Genomic DNA, 23837 nt, shown 5'->3' with positions numbered 1-23837 from the left:
TCTGCAAAAAAAAAAAGAAAGTGAAGTATTTAAGCAAGGTACATATTGAGAAAAAAAATGTTTTTGCTGCATAAATATAAAATATGACATAAATAAACTGTTATTTTCTGCTTGGCTACAGCAGTTACATTGTTAAACTCCAACAAGAAGTCAACAGAAGAAGGAAGGATTTTGTACGACTGCAGCTGAAGCTCTCTGCCTCTCTGTCAGCTGTAGCTTGAAATGAGCTTGTCAGTTTCTTTCATTTCCAGAGACTCGGCCTGGTGGCCACCAAAGTCACTGCTGTGTGATTTTAATTAAGAATGATACATTGGCTGTCAAGAATTTGATGAGATTGTCGTGAAATTTCATATCGCACAGTGTTGATGAAAATTAGAGGGTTATTTTTTAATTTCATGATCCCTTTATTCCGTTCAATAGTTTTTCTGTAATTCGGTCAAATATGGAACAAACAGCTGTGAGTGAAAACCTTGGTGTCAAAGGAGATAAAAAGAGAAGATTACAGTTTCTTACTGTCGTAATCATGCTTTCAAAGAAGAAACACAAAACCACTGAGAAAACATCACATCATTTCCTTCCATTTAAACCACGTCATCATATTTCCTCTTAAATTACTGACAAATTGCAATCAAGGTTGAGTAGTTTATTAAAATTCCCTTCATAGCTGTGCTGCTGTTGATGAGAGATTCTTAATTAGAAGCAGATTATATGGCGGAGCTGATTGTCACTGTAAATAGGAGCTGGCATCATTAAAACAATGGAAGGTTTTGGCTTCTCGTGCATCTGCAGACATCGCTGTCTATTTTTAAAGGCAGCAGGTGAAGTGCTGTCTTCTGAGGTGCCTTATTAGATGAGCTGCTGCAGATAAGCGTGGGCTTCAGAAAGATGAGATCTCCAGATGGATAGAGAGAAGAAAATAATGTTACGGCTCGCTGTACGACTCGTACATTTTATTTCCAGCTCGTCAAGAACAATTTTGTTTCTGATCTGCTTACCCTCCAGAGTTGGATTTCTTTTTCTTTCTTTTTTCCTTCTTTATTTCTTTTTGAAGATAAATAGGAAGTTTACTGCAGCTGTTGCATGAATGTGTTGATGTGAAAATCCTCGACACATCAGCAGCTGTTGTTAGAATAGAATAGAATAGTCTTTGTTGTCCCGCTGAGCTACTGTACACCACAAATGAAACAAGACGTCTTATTCACCACAAAAATGTTTAAATATGAAATATGTACTGTATATATGAATAAAGTACAGTGTAAAATGTGGCTGTAAACATTTAGGGTATGGGAGTAGGTCTGTGGGTGAGTGTGTGTATGTGTGTTCATAAGTGTTTGCAGTACGTATGGCCCAGGGGTAGAAACTGTTTGCTGACTTTGTTGACCTGTAGCATCTCCCGGGGGACAACAGGTCAAACAGGGGTTGGGCAGGGTGTGAGGGGTCTCCTGTGATGATCATGGTTCTCCTAAGGCAGGAAAATGTGGCAATGTTTTCCAGGCTGTGCAGAGGGCAGCTGATGATCTTTAGGGCAGTGCTTATGACCCTCTGCACCGCCTTTCTGTCCTCGGCTGTGGAGCCTGTGTACACCACACCCAGACAGTCTGTCAGTACGCTGTCCACCAAGGAGTGATAGAAGGCCAGCAGCAGCTTCATGTGTAGGCTGTTCTTCCTGAGGACACGCTGTTGTTGTGTCAACTCTTAAATGTGACTGAAGTTGTTTAATGATTTATACTTCTGCCACATAACTGTGATCATATTAATCCCTTTCAATACCAGTGAAATAATTTCAGTGTGGTTATTTGGGGGGATAGGCTATTTGTGCTTCCTGAAAGGAAAGGTTTTGTAACAAACAGCACTGGCGGCTCCATGGGAAAACAAAGCTTGACAGGGCTGTATCCACCCTCCAAACATCTCAGCAGTTCCACCATAAAACTGATATTTTCCAGTCAAAATTCAACATTTTCAAGCTCGATTATTCACCACCATTACATTTTCTGACTGATGTGGACCTATACCATAAAGTGTGCTGGAATCACTCACAAAACACAAGATGTAGTCTCTTTCCTTCCCAACTGATGTTGGCATTATTACAAATGGATCTTTCCTTGTCAAATAAAGCAGAACCCAGTGACAATGGGAAGTGGGATGACAAAACTGGCATTCAGAAAGGGTGAAGGAGAATAGCACCACGCAAACAAGAGTAGCCTTTATTCTGACTGTTGATTGTTGTTAGCTGTGTTCTATCATCCTTCCCTCAGTTTTCTCAAATTTACTAAATTAGCCTTTGTTTCACAAGTGTAGCTATGGTGATTTATAAACATGTATACTTCTCTTTTTTTCCTCATGAAATCTTCAAATAATGTATGCTTCAAGTTGTGGCTTTGGATTTGAAGTAATCCAATAAACAAATCATATTTGACAAGTATGGTTTTTATTGAGTTTGAGTTTACTTTTATTAGGCTATGGCTATTTCATTCCTTTCCTGTAATTTGCATACTATAGGTGTTGTGGGCTGGGGTGTTTGGTTGGCTTGGATTTTGTTTTCTGTTTCTCCCACCAGGTGGTATGCATTCAGGACTGAGTGGCTGAGCATTAGGACCTCACCCTGAACACCTGAGGCTTGTTTTCACATGCAGGTCATCAGGACTCACAGCTGTGGTGTATTTTGTCTTGATCAGAGATTGCTGCATTTAAACCTTGAATGCACAGTGTGTGATTGCCAGAGACTCGACCTTGTGAGCAGACGTGTGAGATCGACGTCAGGAGAACAATCTCACCATCACGGACGCAGAGACCGCTCCAGGTTTGACGCCACAGTCTGTGAAGGAGGATTGGATGAGGTCTCACGCTCTTCAGCACACTTCCTGAGGTAATTTGGTTTTGGTAACTTTTATGAAGTAATGACAGTGGATTTGGTGTCCCTCACACCTTGTGTTATTGAGCTGTCGCGTTATGCTAATTGTCTAATCAGCTTCTGCTGCAGTGGAGATTTGAACTGAGTTGTTCCGTGCCTGCAGGGTAAGAAGCTGATGTATAGATTTAAGCCAGGAAGTGTTTGCTGATTGCGTGCACCTTTGAGTTGTATCTGTGTGGAGTTGGACTCACCTCATGTTTTCTTTCTTCACAGACTCGGCTTGTCGCGGCCACCTGGGGGGTGTCGGCGGGGTCCCTGGGTCCGAACTGCTGTGGCTCCGGACCGTTTGCACTGTTGAGAGCGCGCCGTGTTTCCACCTCACCAGACCGTGGACTTTTTAGTTGTTTAGCACTGCACCTCACTGTTATGTTTATTAAATTCTGTTATCCTTTGAACTGTGCTCTGCTTATTTTATACTGGGTCCTTTCAAACGCTGGGTCGGTGCTCCGACCGCGTCCGAAACATAACAGTAGTCTCTGGCCATTTAACAATGGACCAGCGGAAGCAGAGACGGTATTTTTGCCAGGAAGGCTGCAGCAGATGTTGGAGTTGATCCGGGATCAGTTGCGGGTGCTCTCCGCCCGGGTTGTGCGCGTTTTTTTTTTTTTTACTTCCTTGTCTTCTCCTCTGGCCCCAGCCGTGTGAGCCGTAGGTTGTCGGCGTTGCTGGGGTGGTGCAGTTTGGTTGTGCTGGGCGTTTCCCAGGTGACCTCTGCATCCGGGGGGGGGGGGGGGGGTTTGGGGTGTTTTTTTTTTTGTTGATTCCCTGTTCCACCTCCGGCTTCAGCGTGCCTTTGAGCCGTACGCCATCGGCGTAGCTGAGGTTTGGGGCAGTGGAATATACCCGCAGCTGGTGGCTGGTTTAAAAGTCGGAGGGGTGGCACCATCTTGTGCCGTATGCCATTACCGCTGTTCCACTCCTCCCGGTTGACTTTTGGGGTATAGTCGTGGTTGGTGACACTGGACGTACTTCCAGTTTCCACTGCGCTGAGGGGGTGGGGTAGGGGTTGTTGTTTTGTTTGTATGTTTTTTTTTCCCCCAGTTTCCGCCCTCAGGGTGTGACTGTGGTGTCCTCTGGGGGGGAAAGGACTGTGGGTCCATCTAGCCGTAGACGGCCGGGGCTGGGTCTGCTAGTCATGGGGGGGGGGCGTCTCCTGGGGTTTGATGGAACGGTCCTCTGGGAGCCCCCGTGGGTGACTTTAGATCCCAGAGGGACCCCGGCTGTGGTTATTACTCCTGGAGCTGGCGGGATGTCCTCTGGGGGGTGTTGGTCCCTACATGTCGTCCGGGGGGGTGTAAGAGTTTTTTTTTGTTTGCAAGCTTAAGTTTGAGTTGTGTTTTTTCTTTTCTCCTCTTCCCGGGGTTTGATGGGACGGTCCTCTGGGGAGGGGGGGTTGGTATGGTTGTTTGTGTTTGTCTTTTTTTTGTTTTATGACTAAGCAGACTTTAACACATAGTCGGAAGAAGGCTGAGTGCACAGGTTCAAGAACTCCTGGCCAAAATTATGCAAAGTGAACAACTAAAGCAAGAGTCGACAGGAATGAACGCAAAGGTGGAGACTCTAACAGGTTTGCTAAATGAAACAGAGGGCAAGACCATTAAAGTCAACAAAGGATGTCTCTGCACTGGAGTGTCAGCTGCGGAGCAGTCTGCTGCAGACAGGCTCAGGGTGGGAAAGGATGAGCTCCAGGATGAGAGTGATGGTCTCGGCACGGAGTTCCCTGTTGACAGAGAAGAGGCGGCTGGAAGCGTGCATTATCCAGCTGAGGGAAGAGCTGGAGAGGCTCAATATTGAGATGATCAATGACTGCATGAAGAAATTAACATTGCAGGTGGAGCAGCTGATGATGGAGCTGTCGTCAGAGCACAGTAACGCACAGCTCCTGGAGACGGGCCTTTCCCAGCTGGATCGTCAGCACAAGGAGCCGAAACTGAAGCTGCAGGAGGTGTTTTTTGTTCCCAGCCAACATTCCAGCCATGGTCCCTGGAGGGGGGCTTTGTTTTTTCTGGCCCAGGTCTGTGTGGTCGCCGGGAGGCTTCCCGTGAGGGTGGGGTACTGTTGTGGGCTGGGGTGTTTGGCTGGCTTGGGTTTTGTTTTCTGTTTCTCCCACCAGGTGGTATGCATTCAGGACTGAGTGGCTGAGCATTAGGACCTCACCCTGAACACCTGAGGCTTGTTTTCAAATGCTGGGTCGGTGCTCCGACCGCGTCCGAAACATAACAATAGGTTTAACACAGTATATACTCCTGCAGGCCCACAGGTGGGGCTGTTGAGTTCTGAAAGTGTTCTGAAGTTAGTCTGGCTGTTGAGTTACACAGTTTTCATAGGGTCCTGTCATTTTTACCTCCACCAAGGAGGTTATGTTTTCAGTCGCGTCCGTTTGTTGGTTGGTTGGTTGGTTGGTTGGTTTGTTAGCAGGATTACTCAAAAAAAATCCTCAGTGGATTTCAATGAAATTTTTACCAGGGGTGTACCATGGCCTAACTTAGAAGTCTGTTGTGTGGGCCGCTGAAGAGGAGGTACTGCTGGCCCACCACCAGAGGGTGCCCTGCCTGAAGTGCGGGCTTCAGGCATGAGAGGGCGCCGGAGCAACCGGGTGTGGCAGCTGTCACTCATCATCACCATCCACACCTCCATAAGAGCCAGGCAGCATCTTCACCTCACTGCCGAGAAATCGTCTACCGAACAGGTAAACGTCTCAGCCTTTTTGGTGCCATACAGTTGTAACGTCTTTACTTCTGTACTTGACTGACATTAATTCTGAGTTTGCAGACGTACCTCTTGTACACTACGAGTACGTGGCTGTGTTTGGGGAGTTGGCGTATCTCCGCTCCTCATTCCAGTCTCTGTTTAGTGTGACATCAGGATCTGCACGAGCTCCGAGAGAATTGTGATTGAGAGGTGGAGGTGCTTCCCACCTTTATATTGAACTGTTTGCTGGGTGTTCACGCACCCTCCATCACCTGTCTGTTCTTCCTGCCAGCAGTACCCGATCTGACAGCCGGAGGCAGTGGCCACCTGGGGACCCAGCGCTTGGTGGCTCCAGGATTGCTTCAGGTCCGGTGGAGTGGAAGGCGTGTGGGATCCGGCTCTTTTCTGGACGGGCGTCTTCTATCCTCGAGCCTGCTCACACATCACTGTAACTAATTTGACTGTTGATCTCAATTGTGTTGTCTGTTGCTCTGTTGTGCACATTCACAACATTAAATTGTTATATTTTGGCTTATTCCATTGTCCGTTCATTTGCGCCCCCTGTTGTGGGTCCGTGTTCCTACACTTTTCACAACAGGATTTCTCGGCCAGCGTCATGGATCCCGAAGGCGCCCGTTGAGGGGGGGGTCCTGTTGTGTGGACCGCTGATGTATATGTATATATATATATACATACAGTTGTGGTCAAAAGTTTACATACCCTGGCAGAATTTTTTGCTTTCTTGGCCAATTTTAAGAGAATATGAATGGCAACACAAAAACTGTTTTTTCCCTCATGGTTAGTGGTTGGGTGAAGCCATTTATTGTCAAACAACTGTTTCCTCTTTTTAAATCATAATGACAACAGAAACAACCCAAATGACCCTGATCCAGAGTTTACATAACCCTGTTCTTAATACTGTGTATTGCCCCCTTTAACATCAATGACAGCTTGGAGTGTTTTGTGGTAGTTTTGGACGAGGCTCTCTGATGGTAAAGCTGCCACTGAGTATGTTTTGTATCACCAGTTATCCATCTTCATGGTGAAGTGGTATAGAGGAGGATTTTTCTTAAAAAGAAGACCTGAAAGTTTAGCTACAAATTGCAAGAAGGTACATCTGAGATGCAAGCCTGGATCTGATCTGTTTTGGTGAAAGAAAATCTTTCTCTGCTCTACTCCACTATGAAGCTAAGAGTAGTGATGCAAAATGCAAAGCTTGCACTGTGCACAATTTCTCCAATCACAGCCACATAAGCCCATAACTTCTCCTGGGTTGTCTGGGTGTCTTGGTGGCTTTCCTCACTCTTCTCCTTCTTGCACAGTCACTCAGTTTTTGAGAACTGTCTACGCCATGCAGTTTACCATAGAGTGCCATATTGTTTGTATTTCTTTGTAATTAATGTAAATAAAGTACAAAACATATTCAGTGGCAGCTTTACCATCAGAGAGCCTCGTCCACAACGACCACAAAAGACTCCAAGCTGTCATTGATGTTAAAGGGGCAATACACAGTATTAAGAACAGGGGTATGTAAACTCTGGATCAGGGTCATTTGGGTAGTTTCTGTTATCATTATAATTTAAAAAGAGTAAACACAGTTGTTTGACAATAAATGACTTCACCTAACCACTAAACATGAGTGAAGTTTTGTGTTATCATTAATATTCTCCGAAAAATGGTCAAAAAAAGCAAACATTCTGCCAGGGTATGTAAACCTTTGAGCACAACTGTATATATACACACACACACACACACACATATATATATATATATATATATATATATATATATATACACACTGAGTAAAATAAGTATTTGAACACCCTGCGGTTTTGCAAGTTCTCCCACTTAGAAATCATGGAGGAGTCTGAAATTTTCATCTTAGGTGCATGTCCACTGTGAGAGACATAATCTAAAAAAATTAAAAAAATCCGGAAATCACAATGTATGATTTTTTAATAATTTATTTGTATGTTACTGCTGCAAATAAGTATTTGAACCCCTACCAACCAGCAAGAATTCTGGCTCTCACAGACCTGTTAATTTTTCTTTCTGAAGCCCTCTTATTCTGCACTCTTTACCTTTATTAATTGCACCTGTTTGAACTTGTTACCTGTATAAAAGACACCTGTTCACACACTCAATCAATCACACTCCAACCTGTCCACCATAGCCAAGACCAAAGAGCTGTCGAAGAACACCAGGGACAAAACTGTAGACCTGCACAAGGCTGGGATGGACTACAGGACAACAGGCAAGCAGCTTGGTAGAAGACAACTGTTATGATTATTTATTAGAAAGTGGAAGAAACAAGATGACTGTCAATCTCCCTCGGTCTGGGATTCCATGCAAGATCTCACTTTGTGGGGTAAGGATGATTCTGAGAAAGCTCAGAACTACACAGGAGGACCTGGTCAATGACCTGAAGAGAGCTGGGACCACAGTCACAAAGATTACATTAGTAATACATGATGCTGTCATGGTCTAAAATCCTGCAGGGCAGCAAGGTCCCCCTGCTCAAGCCAGCACATGTCCAGGCACGTTTGAAGTTCACCAGTGACCATCTGGATGATCCAGAGGAGGCATGGGAGAAGGTCATGTGGTCAGATGAGACCAGAATAGAGCTTTTTGGAATCAGCTCCACTTACCATGTTTAGAGGATGAGAACAACCCCAAGAAAACCATCCCAACTGTGAAGCATGGGGGTGGAATCATCGTACTCTGGGGGTGCTCTTCTGCAAAGGGGACAGGACGACTGCACCGTATTGAAGGGAGGATGGATGGGGTCATGTATTGCGAGATTTTGGCAAACAACCTCCTTCCCCTCCTACATATATATATATATAGTAGTGTTCAGAATAATAGTAGTGCTATGTGAATAAAAGATTAATCCAGGTTTTGAGTATATTTCTTATTGTTACATGGGAAACAAGGTACCAGTAGATTCAGTAGATTCTCACAAATCCAACAAGACCAAGCATTCATCATATGCACACTCTTAAGGCTATGAAATTGGGCTATTAGTAAAAAAAAAAAGTAGAAAAGGGGGTGTTCACAATAATAGTAGTGTGGCATTCAGTCAGTGAGTTCGTCAATTTTGTGGAACAAACAGGTGTGAATCAGGTGTCCCCTATTTAAGGATGAAGCCAGCACTTGTTGAACATGCTTTTCTCTTTGAAAGCCTGAGGAAAATGGGACGTTCAAGACATTTTTCAGAAGAACAGCGTAGTTTGATTAAAAAGTTGATTGGAGAGGGGAAAACTTATACGCAGGTGCAAAAAATTATAGGCTGTTCATCTACAATGATCTCCAATGCTTTAAAATGGACAAAAAAACAAACAAAAAAAAAAACAGAGACGTAAAACGACCATCAAAATGAACAGAAAAATAACCAGAATGGCAAAGGCTCACCCATTGATCAGCTCCAGGATGATCAAAGACAGTCTGGAGTTACCTGTAAGTGCTGTAACAGTTAGAAGATAATAATAATAATAATAATAATAATAATAATAATAAATTTTATTTGTAATGCACTTTACATTTGACACCAAATCCCAAAGTGCTACAGTATAAAACAGAAGAACACAGAAGACTATAAATCAATGTAAAAGCAATTAAACAGTCACAACAAAATCAAAATAAGAACGATAAAACAGCAGCAGTTATTTAGCTAAAGGCCAGAGTAAAAAGGTAGGTTTTGAGTCCTTTTTTAAAAGCATCCACAGTCTGTGGAGCCCTGAGGTGGTCTGGGAGGGCGTTCCATAGATGGGGAGCAGCCACTGATAAGGCCCTGTCACCCATGGTCTTGAGCCTTGTCCTGTTCACGGCTAGACAGTGCTGTTGGCCTGACCGGGTCCTAGTGGAAGTGTGTGGTGTGAGCAGTTCAGTGAGGTAAGTGGGGGCCACACCGTGGAGACAGTGATGAGTGTGCAGGAGGACTTTGTATTGAATACGGCAGTAAATGGGGAGCCAGTGGAGGGAGTGAAGAATGGGGGTGATATGCTTGTGCCTGCGCACCCTCATCAGGACCCTGGCAGCGCTGTTTTGGATATACTGGAGCTTTTGAATGCTCCTGCCAGAGATCCCGATGAGGATCGCATTACAATAGTCCAGCCTGGAGGAGACAAAGGCATGGACGAGCTTCTCTGCAGCAGGGAGGGAAAGAAAAGAGCGAAGTTTGGAGATATTACGGAGGTGAAAGAAGGCAGTTTTACAGATGGAGGTGACATGATTGTCAAAGCAGAGGTGGGGGTCAAATTTGACCCCCAGGTTTATCACAGAAGGAGAGAGGGGAATGTTGTGTCCAAAAAATGAAACAGAGGTGATTGGGATGATTGATTAAGATGCCTGTGTGAAGCTAATTTATTTGCAAGAATCCCCGCAAAGTCCCTCTGTTAAATAAAAGACATGTGCAGAAGAGGTTACAATTTGCCAAAGAACACATCAACTGGCCTAAAGAGAAATGGACGAATATTTTGTGGACTGATGAGAGTAAAATTGTTCTTTTTGGGTCCAAGGGCCGCAGACAGTTTGTGAGACGACCCCCAAACTCTGAATTCAAGCCACAGTGACAGTGAAGCATGGTGGTGCAAGCATCATGATATGGGCATGTTTCTCCTACTATGGTGTTGGGCCTATATATCGCATACCAGGTATCATGGATCAGTTTGGATATGTCAGAATACTTGAAGAGGTCATGTTGTCTTATGCTGAAGAGGACATGCCCTTGAAATGGGTGTTTCAACAAGACAATGACCCCAAGCACACTAGTAAACCAGCAAAATCTTGGTTCCAAACCAACAAAATGAATGCATTGCAGATGTGAAGAAATCATGAAAAAATGTGGTTATACAACTAAATACTAGTTTAGTGATTCACAGGATTGGTAAAAAAGCAGTTTGAACATAATAGTTTTGAGTTTGTAGTGTCAACAGCAGATGCTACTATTATTGTGAACACCCCCTTTTCTACTTTTTTTTACTAATAGCCCAATTTCATAGCCTTAAGAGTGTGCATATCATGAATGCTTGGTCTTGTTGGATTTGTGAGAATCTACGGAATCTACTGGTACCTTGTTTCCCATGTAACAATAAGAATATACTCAAACCTGGATTAATCTTTTTTTAGTCATATAGCACTACTATTATTCTGAACACTACTATATGTGTATATATATATATATATATATATATATATATATATATATATATATATATATATATATATATATATATATATATATCAGTGTAGGTTTAGAGGTTTAGAAAGTACAAACCTCATTTTCAAACAAAATAAATATTGATTTCTTTGTCAGTTTACAAAAGTTATTGCCACTGATGTATCAGTAAAATAACTGTATTAATAAGTTGGCAGGTTTTTTTTTTTAGGTATATTTAAAGCATTCATACTTTGTGAATTGTCTTCTTCACAGACAGACAGACAAAGGAAGTCAATGGAATGAAATGTCTGTTTCTGAGGAAATGGTTGTCTCCAAAGAGGTGAGGGTCAGTAATCCTGTGTTTTTCATAAAAAGATTTAAGAGATTTTAAGGGCTCATTTTTGCTGTTACAAAGACAGTTTTTGTTCTTCCACGCTGTTGCTTTTGGAAATGTCAAGAATGTCTCCAAATAAGGACAAAACCAGAACAACTTTCTTAGTTTTTTTAAACCCCATCAAATTCTCTCTTTCTCTTAATCTTTGAATATGAAGTCCTAATGTGACAGAGACGAGTGAGTTGGCATGCGGCAGACGTATGGGCCACAGTGGGAACGCTGCCCGGTGATTCATGAGCAAATCAATCATTTTCCACAGGTATGCTGCAATGTGACTCCAGCGATGGAGCACCAGCAACCTCAAGTTTTTTCCTCATCAGAAAACAGCCGACAGTAGCAGCTATATTTAAAAGCATGAGAGTGTACACTCAGCATATTTAAAAGCATGAGAGTGTACACTAAATAAAAGCCCTGCGAGATTCGTGATGGTGCCTCAGCTCTTCTCACACTGACACCAGCAGGAATGTCACCATACCAGAAATTTAGTGCTTGTTACCAATGACAGTGAATTTATACAATCCCAAATACCAAATCTGATACCACTGAAAATTTTTACACACACATGCTTACAAAAAACTACAGTTTTGATCTATCTACATCAAATTTGGTGCAAGTCCAACCCCGCATCCATGCCATGTCACCTAGACAACAGCTCACGTAGGGGGATTGCCTGTTGGAGTGAAGTACGGCAGGGTTCATGTGCATTCTGTGGTCATTACGGTAGCTGTGATGGTCTAACAAGAACCCAGGGCCCGGTTTCATAAAGCAGTCTAATCTTGTTTAGTTGCACACAGTACTTAGCTAAAGTTTTGCGTTACCCGACTAAAGTTTTTAGCCTGGTACTGAGAAGGCTAGTTTTATTTTAGTTGACACACACAGACACATGGCTGAGTGTTTATACCATTTCAAATACAAAAAGCAAATCAGGCTTTTCAATATAAAAATTTCTAAAATTATCTTCCTTAAACTCAAACTCAAAGCAAATCTCTACAATGTGATATAAATTAATTAAAAATATAAAAGCCAAGATGATGGCTTGCCTAAGTAATGGGCCCCTTTGGTATTCACCTTATTCAGGAAGTCAGGTTGGGCGGCTCCATTTTGTCAAGCAATGTCCGGTTCGCCACTGCGTCTGATGATTAGCTATGTGGCAACACAGTACGCTAGAAGTGTCAGAATATGAGCAGCATTAAATGTTCAGTTCGTGGGTGCCACAACATCTGGAAGAAGAGGAAACTATCGCTTTCAGAACAATGTTTTGAACATGGAAAGCAGAGATCTGAGTGCTGTGGACCAGCATTTAACTTGTTCCCTCCTCCATCGAAAGATGAGGATCTCCGGTGCTCACTAAAGGCGCTGAATTTGAAAAATCCACCCAAATGTCCCTATGTCTGTTCTTTTCATTTTGTGGAGAAAAAACCCACACCACTGGATCCTTATCCAGAGAAATGGTTGGACTACAACGCTCAGTTGAAGAAGCCACGGCGGATGCTAGTGAGGCAAACGGGTAAGCTGTGTTTGTAGCATTAGCTGCTATAATTTACTCATTTTCTGGTGTTTGATACAACCAAGCACTGCATGAAATAACACCATAGGTATATTAACGTTACGTAATCTTGGCATTACAGCGGTACTACTTGTTGGGTAGTATCTGAACTTGATTCAAGGAGATATTGATAGGCTTCGGTGCTTTTATAGTTCCTCACAGCCAAACCGTCCACGCAGAGTGACAACATAAAGTAGTTAAAAATATCGGTATACATAATCGATGGCCACTTTTTCATGTCACTCTGTTATGACCCGTGAGTGAGCCAGAATCATTCCCTTTGAGCTTTTCAAAAAGGCTTTTGTTTCTACTCGTGTAATTACTTCCATTTGTCTATACTGAAAATACCGCTCACCGGAAGTCCTAAGACAAAACGGAAATGCCTCTGTTGTAAAAGTGGGAAGGGCTGAATAAGGTGAATAATACATGTAAATAATCAGTTTTATTGCTAGTTTTCTTCAGACAAGTCAGGGGATAGATACATGAACATTTCCAAGTCAGTGAATATGTCTGTAACTTTATTTACATCAGTTATGAAGAAACACAAACAGTATGGCACTCTATGGTAAATCTGTGTGGAGTTCTCAAAAAGTGAGTGACTGCGCAAGAAGGAGAAGAGACACTCAGAATCCAAAACAAAGAAATTGTAGTATTGTGCTGCATATTATTTGAGCAGTACATGTCAGTATGTCAGCAATTAGTATGTCAATGATAATTGCGGAGAACACAAACAAGAGCAGCTGAAAGAAGAAGAAACATGACGCTTCAAGTAATGAAACTTCTAGTGTCATGAATTTGACACCATACTACAAGTAAAGAAGGCACAATTTTATGTTGCCATATCCCACTTCTTTGGTTATCTTTCACTTTTATTACCAATGGTAATGTTGTGATGTGGCTAACTGTCCTGTCCATACATCCACTGTATGTGCTAGCAAGATGCTACCAAGGTTCGTGACTTGGTGAATGTAAGATTATAACAGCGTACAGCATTTCAGATTGATGTCAAACTGCCAGATTAGGTCAAATGTGATGTGCAGACTGGAAATATTTATTTGAAATGCAAACATATAATTTGACAACAGGGCACAGAACTGTCAAGGTGGTGCTACGGCTATGGCTACATTATGTTAGCCAAAGCTCAGCTATTGTAAGGAATAACACCTACGTCCTTTGATGAGATGAATTGAAACTCTTTAAACAGATCTGGATGCCTGTGTTTTGGGTGCTTCTGTATATTTGAAGTGATTGTAGATGATTTGGTTAAATGATTATGTACTTTGTACTTAATGAGCCGCCGTACTGGAGTTAGCCAATCAGAATGCTTGGTGGTGGAGTTCACTTTTTCCCTCCAGTTTTACTCTGCTGCAGACAGTCCGTTAGCAGTGGTCGGAATAAATGCAGCCATATATATCAGGTGTGATGATCCTTGACTCATCTCCACCCAGTAAGCAAATTTCTAGTGCTGTTTGGTCTGAAATGCAAAATGGTACGCACACTGTTTGCTTTTGCTTGGACTCTTTGGTCATCTGCTTTGAACACAAAGTACTTTGTCCGACTCATCTTGTTAAGTCAGAGCTGAGCTGATGCCACGTGTCTTGCTATCATGTAGTTGTTTTCATGCTTGGTGTTTAACGGCAGTTATATAACACCTAAATAGATCCTTGTCATTTGATTGGTTGTTTGTGTGTCACATGACATTGATCATTTGTCCCATATGCAATTTTGGTTTCATGCATTTTGCACCATTGCACACCGTGACCACCTTAACCGGCATCAAATGTGGTGCAATTTGGAGGTTTAATTAGCAATAAAGTACGTAAGTGACCACTGATCATGACCACATGTGCATGAATAGACTTACAATCATGAATACTTAGGCTAGATGCTGTGTTGTTGAACAGCTCATTAAATTACATAGCCTTCAATATGACGCAACATATTGCATTTTCGTGCATGCAGCATTCAAGCACTGATGGACCGCGCGCTCACACTAGCACTCTCACAAATTTTGACAAGGCAAAGGTGCATGGCGGTGGTTTGTTTTGGTGACAGATGACGATTTGAATGAGCTTATTTACAGTGTTCATTCTTCACACACACACACACACACACACACACACACACACACACACACACACACACACACACACACACACACACACACACACACACACACACAAAAACAAATCCACTAAGCCACAAATCATCTGGGAGCACTTGCAGTAATCGCTGGGACGTAGATGAAGTAGAAGCGCTTTCAGATGAAGAGCTTCTACTTTCTTACAAATTTCTGTTACGGTTTTTGGACTGAGGAAAGCAGACGGCAGTCTGTACATGAAGAAGTCAATGCACGACATCAGGTACAGACTACATCGTCATTTTAAAACCGTGAGAGATGTTGATATGACCAAAGCTGATATGATGTACAACTGTAAGTCCCTTTTCTCTTATTTATAAATTACTAAAATATCAAATGACAAGGATCTATTTTAGGTGTTATATAAAACAAATAATTAATGTTTATGAGTGCTTATCAGTCAGTCTATTACAGACTAGGACAATACTGTGCAACAAAAAGAAAAGAGAAACAGAAATGACAGAAAGAAATAGAGAAGAGGAAAAACAGTACAAAAACTTCAGAAAAACTGTTCAAAAATTCCAAAATACAAATGTTTATGACTGCAATGGCAAGAATATTTCATGAGGTGGAAGATGAAATGCAGCTACAGCCTCTATAAGTACAGTTCTAGCAGGACTGCAGGAAAACAGGTTTCATCACTTTTTCAGAATTTTGGTGCCAAAGTACCAGTTCTCATGACATCTCTCAACGCCGGCACAGATGGCCTCAACGCATCACTTTCAGCCTGCTGGAGCCAGGCGTGAAGTTTGACCTCACGGTGACAGAAGCATCTTTTAATCCACACGTGGCACTTTCATCAAGTGAGTCATGAATACAATGTAGAGAGGAAGGAGCACAGAAACGACATGACATTTCATTCACGGGTATCTCTGTAAGGCGCCTCTGAAATTGTGTTTACAGAGAAGGTGACTGTGGAGGCCATCGTAGGTCTATTTATAGAGAGCTTCTCTAGTGGGAGCAGCTACACATCCGAGATGACGTATTTACTACGCTGCTCAGTAAAGCACGAGGCTCGGGTGAGTGTTGTGACCTCTGCGCGCTCCCAGGAGGTGCAATTCAATTAACCTCATCACAGTGTTGAAGCCGCCAGCACTCATAAAGCTGCTGCAGCCTGAATCCATCTGGAAAATTAATTAATGCACAAGAAAAACAGCTGTCTAAGAGTCAAATGAAAGTATGAGTTGCTCAAATATATCAAACGTTTTTATTCCAATAATGCTATTTATTTAAAAATGCTACACAGAACAACCTGTCGCCATTAGGCAGCTGTCTTTGAGGAGGATTTTTACATTTTCACAATACAAAAAAAGCTTTTTTTTTTTTTTAATTAAAGATAACTATTGGTTTAATTGTTACACAAGTCAATTCATACAGTTGTTTTATCTTAAAGGACATGTTGCACAGAATTCATAACAACTCAGATTTTGGCTATTAGAGGTAGAGGTGGGCTATTGTTCATTCTGCAGCTCCCGTTTGTTGTTTGGGGTCGCCACAGGGGATACAACCAGATCCGCATTGGTAACTGACACAAGTTTTACGCCGGATGTCCTTCCTGATGCAACTCCAGTTTTACCTGGAGAAATACACACAGCCACTGGTGTTCCAAAGAGGTCTCCCATCCAAGTACTAACCAGATCCTGCTCTGCTTAGCTTCTGAGATCTGACGGGATCAGGCTGACAGAGCGGGAATTTTGGTATTGATCTGATACCAAGTAAATACAGGCCCAGTATCGCTGATATCGATACCAATACCGATACTTTTTCATATTTAAGCTTCATAGATCCAAAGGATCCAAAAGACCTAGGATAGAATTTTGCCAAACATTGTACATGACAGCAAAATACTTTATTATCACAATCAACATTTTTGTTTAAAAAATATCACTCAACACAACTTAAAACAAAATCTCCTGAGGTAGAGGGCTGACCACAATACAAGGGTGCGCTGCTCTGTGTTGTGTGACACAGCGCAGTGCTGCCCTTACAGACAGAGCGTAGACTTTGATGAATCTGCGTGCGCAGCAGTCAGTGTGTGCGGAAGAGAAAAAAAAGCTTGAGTATCGATCTTTTTACCAGTGTTGGTATCGATATTATCGATATTAGAATTGATCCGCCCACCTCTAATTAGAGGCCATGTGATGACATAACTATTCATTTGTGCACATCTGCAACCGTCTCTAAGTGTACGCCAAGCAGAACAAAGAGCTACAGAGACGGCCAAAAACACAATACTAATTTTTCCAGATGTTGCCAACAGTGTTTACGTCACTCTGAGCAAATATCCCTGCGCGCTGTTGGAACGTAGGCAAACTGCTGCTAACATAAGAACGGAGCTGCAGATTAATTGCAAATTTACAACTGCAAAGTTATAACTGGATTCAAATTATGTCATGCTCCGGTACAGACAGCAGACTCCTCACACATCTGGATCCAAAATCCAATAGACTAGGGTGAAGTGTTTGTCATCTCCTCTTTGTACGGGACACACTGAATGACCTGAGTGACAGTTGTGCACATCCACAAGCCAATAGAAAGTCCTGAAGCTTCTGCAAAATAAGGTATTCCTGACTTTTCCCTGCATCTGCTCACAGGTTCACAGATCTGCTGATGAATCCTGAGCCATCACTTCGTATGAATTGTCATTAGTTTCATGATCTGATGTTCCAACATTCATTTCACTCTGTCACTTCACCATTCTGCTGTCTCTGCATTTGCCCGGACTGATGTCACCCACAGCTCATTAAATTACATTCGACAGTCCTCGAATGTAATAACAATCACATGAATATTAAAGGATTACTAACCTTGCTTGCTCGGTCTGTACGGGAAAATATCAGACCGAACACCAAGGTCTGATACTCCCGTACAGACCAAGCAAGCAAGGTTAGTAATTTGTTTATTATATGGCTATTGTATCAAAACATAAACTTACGGTATTGCCCAAATATGAAAGCTGCTGACAGTTTTGGGATTGTAGTCAGAGACCTGTTCACCTCCATGAAGAACTTGCTAACAGATGGTCTGGTAGTTAGCTAGTAACCTTTCAATCGGTGTGTTTTTTCCAATGCTGTTTAGATATTTATGGAGTATGTTCATGTCCAGCTTGGTTTTTCTAATAGTGTTTTTAGCTTTCTGGTTTGTAACAAATGGGATATGCGTTTCAGACCATGGTAACCTACTTGGCTATGGGAAAATACTGGATGGGAAATCAGCAAATTAGAGCCTGCGGAGCGTTGCAGCCATATAATAAATTAATTGATTATACTTGTACTTAAAATTGTTACATTATATTAACTGGACCACTGTAAGATAAAACAACTGACTATATTTGAGTTAATTATCAGTATTTGTAATTTAGCTGCTATGTAACACTAGCTTCAACTGTTTATGTTTGAATAACTCCTATTTTTGAGTACATGAACTTAGACATGATACAAGACATCGCAGTTTCAGCTAGAAAAGTGGGCATGGCCAAACTCCAAAGATTGTATCAAGGTCAAAATTGAAAAAAGTCTTAAAAATCCATCAGATTTGTTTTTGGCGCTACCTACTAGCTATTGTTGTGTGACCGTAGGACCTTTGTGGCCAGGATGGCGGTGGGATCAAACCCCAGACGGTTCGCACTAAAGACCATTCCTCTACCAGGTCAGCCAAAGGGGAATTCCCCATTAGCCAAGCTAGCGGGAATGTCTTTTCAATCAGGACCCGGGACCTTCATCCCGCTACATATCTCCCCACCATTTTTGACTTCGTCCCGAAGTCACAGTTGCATTTAAGTATGTTCTGTGATTACCCACATCCTGCCGAAAATGCCAATTGTGACCGTAGGACCTTTGTGGCCGGGACAGCAGTGGGATTGAACCCCAGACGGCTCGCACTAAAGACCATTCCTCTACCAGGTCAGCCAAAGGGGAATTCCCCGTTAACCAAAGCTAGTGGGAACGTCTTTTCAATCAGGACCCGGGACCTTCATCCTGCTACAGTTGTACCAAATTTCAGCTCAATATCTCAAAAACTGCTGACCAATGGCTTTAGGTGACATTTTCACTATGGCCGCCATGGCAGCCATATTTGAAATCTGATCGCAATGCATCATGGGTAGAAATATGCACACCAAGTTTCAGCTTCACTGCTCCAGCGGTTTCGGAGAATATGTTTACACACAATGACACACACAGCGACGGACAGGTGACCCATGGTATAAGCTCATTGGACCACTGTTTTTCCCAACATTAACATTGTATAGTGTTAACAACATGTTTATGCATTTTGTAATTACTTACAACATATATTGCTGACGGTATAATTAAATTAATATGGAGACAACTGTGTTTATATGCATCACATCCACCAACACTAAAATAACCAGAATTACCTTCTAACACTGCAGTATCACTGTCGTAAACAAAATGGAAATTGGGGATAAAACATTTAGCTGGATATAGGGCAACGCAGTCTTGTTTGAACCCCTGAGTGATATCACGGGATTTGACCACATCCGGGGACAGAAAGCCAAACATGGCAGAGACTAATCCCCGGACGGACTGTGGGAGTTTCAGCACAAATGATTCGGCCTGGCTCTGTAAACTTAAAAGCATACTTCCACCCAACTAGTGTGCATGCCAGTTTAAGACGTGCTGGTGAAAGATGTGACAGTTTAAAATGGTTTCCACTGAAACCCCCCATCCACCCTACTCAGAGTGCCACTCTCATTGGACCAACATCTCTGCTATTTTGGAATTGTGGGATAGCTCGTGCCCACAGATTGAGCTCGCCGTAGTACTTTCACCACACTCTCACAAGCGCCACTAGCTTGTGAGAGTATGTGCTCGGCTCACCAGCACATACTGTCACTCAAAGTGACCGTGCTCCTAATTATTCATAACTTTATAGCTTAACGTTTGTTAAGCTGGTGAGTTATTGAAAGAAATACATCCCTTCAGAGTGGCAAGGTGGATTAACGGTTAGCACTGTCGCCTTACAGCTGGTCCTTTCTGTGTGGAGTTTACATGTTCTCCCTGTGTTTGTGTGGGTTCTCTCCGGGTGCTCCGCTTCCTCCCACTTCCAAAGACATGCAGGTTGAGCGAATTGGAATCTTTATATTGACCGTAGGTGTGCCTGCGAGTATGAATAAATTTGTCCGTCTACATGTGACCCTGCAATAGACTGGCATCCTGTACAAGGTGTACCTCACCTCTTGCCCTATGCTGATGGGATAGGCTCTAGCCCCCCGTGACCCTTGATTGGAGTAAGTGGGTACAGAAAATGAATGTATACTGTACATCCTCTCATAAAATTGCCATGGAAGGTTAAACTAATTATAGAAACCAAATGTGTTTTTTGTACCAGGCTGTTAACATGTTTATTTCTGCTGTCAAGTTGGACATTTTAAGGAACGTATCTCCCTTTTGGAGCCAGCCTCAAGTGGCCATTCATGGAACAGCAAGATTTTCCACTTCTGGGTTTGCTTCATTTCAGACAGCCAGAGGTTGGGGCTTGGTTTTAACCTGTATTTCAGTTTGTGTTCGAGTGCCCCACTGATGCACTGCCATGGATCCAACCTGCATGTAAACATTCAATCAAGCTGAAAGTTTTAAAAACCACACTGAATTCTCTTCAAAGGCGCATTCTCTCTGTGCATTTCAGCATTGAAGGCGCTCCTGCACACAGAGCAGATTAATGACGGCGATGGGACATTTTTCAACTTTTCAAGAAGTTTTTCAATATTAGAATCATCCTATGGATCATTGCTATGATTTAAATGTGCTATGAATGATTTTTCTACCATGAGATGCACCACAATTCAGGATGTAAGCAAAGTTTACCTCCTCGGCCACTCCTCTTCAACCATCCCGCCTCTGCACTGACCAGAACAAGTGGCAATTGAAACCAACAGGTTGGGGGTAAAGCCAGATGTATGTGGAATCTAGCAAGACTACATTCTTGAACAGAGGCATTTTCATCCTCTAAATGTGATTTTTGGACACATTTCTAGAAAGTCACTGCTGTCCACATCTTAAAATAATAATAATAACAAATAAATAAATCAACAGCTGTGCAGTGAGTAGTGAGTACTGCTGTCTCTTTATAAACATGGAGAGGAGCAACCATTTGACAGGGGTGAGGGGGACTTACATGTGCTAAATATGTACACACAGGAATTTCACACATTAACACGCACATGTAGCCACAACACAAATCTAAACAGAGAATGGAAAAGCTCAGAGCACAGAGGGAGTATTGCTTCATTTTCTGCACAGGACACTATTAAACCACTCAATTTTTACATTGAAAATAGTTGCTGGCTGTTATATTAATGTACTAAATACCATTCATAGCAAATTTAAGGTGTTTGTAATAAAAATGACATTGTTTAAAGTGCTCTATGGGCTTTTTTATGTTTGTTTCCTTGCCCTAAGTTGCAAGCTTGGATCACTGAGGTGCACTGAGGTGGACTTTGTGATACTTACCGATGGGTAGCACCAGGAAAAAAGGCAGCCAGCACAGCATGAAGCAGCCAACCACAATGCCGAGAGTCTTGGCGGCCTTCTTTTCACGCGAGAACTTCAGTAGCCGTAGTGCAAAATGTGTACGACTCCGAAGGGCCTCGTCTTCTGACACGGCCGTGTTACCACGGTGTATCCTGAGAGTCACACGTTCCGAGGCAGACTTTTCCGTCTTCTGCCCCTCTTTCAGGCCTTGACTTTCTCTGTGAGCCACCACATAAACCCGACAGTACATGACCAGGATGATGGCCAGAGGGAGGTAGAAGGAGCCCACAGCGGAGAAGATGGCGTATCCCGGCTCTTCTGTGATTTTACAGACGGTCTCGTCCTCCGGTGCCGGCTCTTTCCAGCCAAACAAAGGCCCGATGGATATGACTATTGACAGCACCCACAGCACCATCACGGCGAGCAGAGCGCGGCGTTTTGTCACTATGGATGGGTAGCGTAGTGGGTAGCTGACTCCAATATAGCGGTCCACAGAGATCACGCAGAGGCTCATGATAGAGGCGGTGCAGCAGAGCACGTCCACAGCTGCCCAAACATTACAAAACACACGTCCAAACACCCACCGGTCCAGAATCTCCAAAACGGCAGAGAAAGGCAGAATGATGGAGCTCAGCAGCAGGTCAGCCACTGCCAGGTTGACGATGAAGTAGTGTGTGACTGTCCGCAGGTGACGGTGGCAGACAACGGAGAGGATCACCAGGATGTTTCCAACTATTCCAAACACGATAATGACTCCCAGCACCAAACCCAGAACAACCGCTTTGACCAGGTTGAGCTCTGTAACTAACACTTGGCTGCAGTTGGAGCAGTTCTGAGTCAGAGGAGCCGGTTTCATATTGTCCAAAATAGGGAGCATCTGTTCCAGAACAATAGCTAAGCTCACCTCCGCCTTGCACGGCGAAGGTTTACAGAAGCACGGCCCTATTTGGGTTCACCGCAGGACGGAAAGGACATCGGGGCACATCTCATAAAATCCATTAGAGTAATGATCACATTAAGTCTGTCTTGTCAAAACATAATTTGAATGATGACGCCTCTCTTGTAAATGAGCCGTATTACGTTGGCGATGCATCAAGAAAAACAAACACTGCAGGACGCATGCACAAAGACGAAGAGAAAAGCATCATTTATGCAGATGAAATGAGCTGAGTTCAAATCAGCTAATCCATCTTGTTACTGATGTTAAACTCTCTGATTTTTTTTTTTTATGAAGGCGTTGTGTACCTGTGTTATTACAGTTTATTACGCTGCTGACAGCTGGTTGCATGTGTATAACTGGATCACATGTTTCCTGCAGCAAAAACTTGCAGTTTGGGCAGAAAATTAAAGTCTATAGCGTATAAATGTGCAAAGTTTCAGCACAATCAGTTCTGTGAGTCTTTGAGGTCACATGTTGGGTAAAACAGGAGGTGGGATGAAGTGAACCATTCGAAGACAGGCGAGGTCCAGACAGCAAGCAGCATCCAGCACCTACAAAAGGGGATACGGGGGGAAAAAAACATCCTGAGAATTCATACATTCAGGACACAAAAAACCCAAAAACATTTGTATTTCTATGGACTGTTGTTTTACTCAGATCAGACGCCGTCTCAGACATCAGCAGATCAGCGCCAGCACAAACACACCGTTTATTGACTCAACACAAATTAAAGTGAGTGAGCAGTGCCACACACTCAGTGCCAAAAACATACTCGCCCGCTACGAAGGCCCCACGCCTCTTTTTATTTGATTTGAAGTCCCAAACTAAATTCCAATCCTTCTTTGACCATATTGTACAACCCTGTTCAAAAATAGAAATTTCTTTGCTAAAGCTGGACGATTAACTGGATCTGGATCAAACTTTACAGCTGAACAGACAAAAATTATCCTTTATATTTACCTTTGATCCTGATCAATGACCTTTCATCTTGACCTAGTCGATTACCTTTGATATCCTGTTTGCTGATCTTTTATCTTGATCACTGATTTTTGATCCTGATCACTAGTCTTTGATCCCGACTTGATGGCGGATGTTTGACATTCTGATCACTAAACTTTGATCCTGAGCTGATCATTGACCTCTGATATCCTGACTGATGATGTTTGATCCTGATCACTGAGCTTTGATCCCAGCATGATAGATGACTTTTGACATTACGATCTTTAGGCATTAATCCAGACCTGATTGATGACATTTGATATCCTGATCACTAACCTTTAACTCTGATCTGATAGGTGACATAGGACATCCTGACCATTGATTGTGATGTGACCAATGACCTTTGATCCTGATGCTTTAATATCCCGATTGCTGACTTTTTCCCTGATCAGTGACCTTTAATCTTTATTACTGACCTTTGAGCCTGACCTTATCAAATATCTTTTATGTCCTGATTACTGATGTTTGATCCTGATTACTGACTATTGAGCCTGACCTTATTAATGATCTTTGATGTCCTGATTGCTGATCTTTGATCCTGACCTGACAGAAGGTTTTTGTATG

General features: G+C 42.6%; 1 protein-coding gene across 1 annotated transcript in view; it reads right to left on the bottom strand.

The window, feature by feature from the left end:
- adra1aa (adrenoceptor alpha 1Aa) overlaps positions 1-22584 on the bottom strand; it is a 39054-nt gene extending 16470 nt beyond the window's left edge. The window contains exon 1 of the mRNA XM_034169812.1: positions 21314-22584. Within this exon, the coding sequence (XP_034025703.1) occupies positions 21314-22211 (898 nt within the window). The 5' untranslated portion in view covers positions 22212-22584. The remainder of the gene's footprint in view (positions 1-21313) is intronic.
- Between the last annotated feature and the right edge of the window lie 1253 nt (positions 22585-23837).

Source organism: Thalassophryne amazonica, chromosome 5 (assembly GCF_902500255.1).
Source record: "Thalassophryne amazonica chromosome 5, fThaAma1.1, whole genome shotgun sequence".
NCBI classification, from domain to species: Eukaryota; Metazoa; Chordata; class Actinopteri; order Batrachoidiformes; family Batrachoididae; genus Thalassophryne; species Thalassophryne amazonica.
Note: the sequence above shows the minus strand (reverse complement) of the source record. Positions and strands in the feature narration are given on the sequence as shown.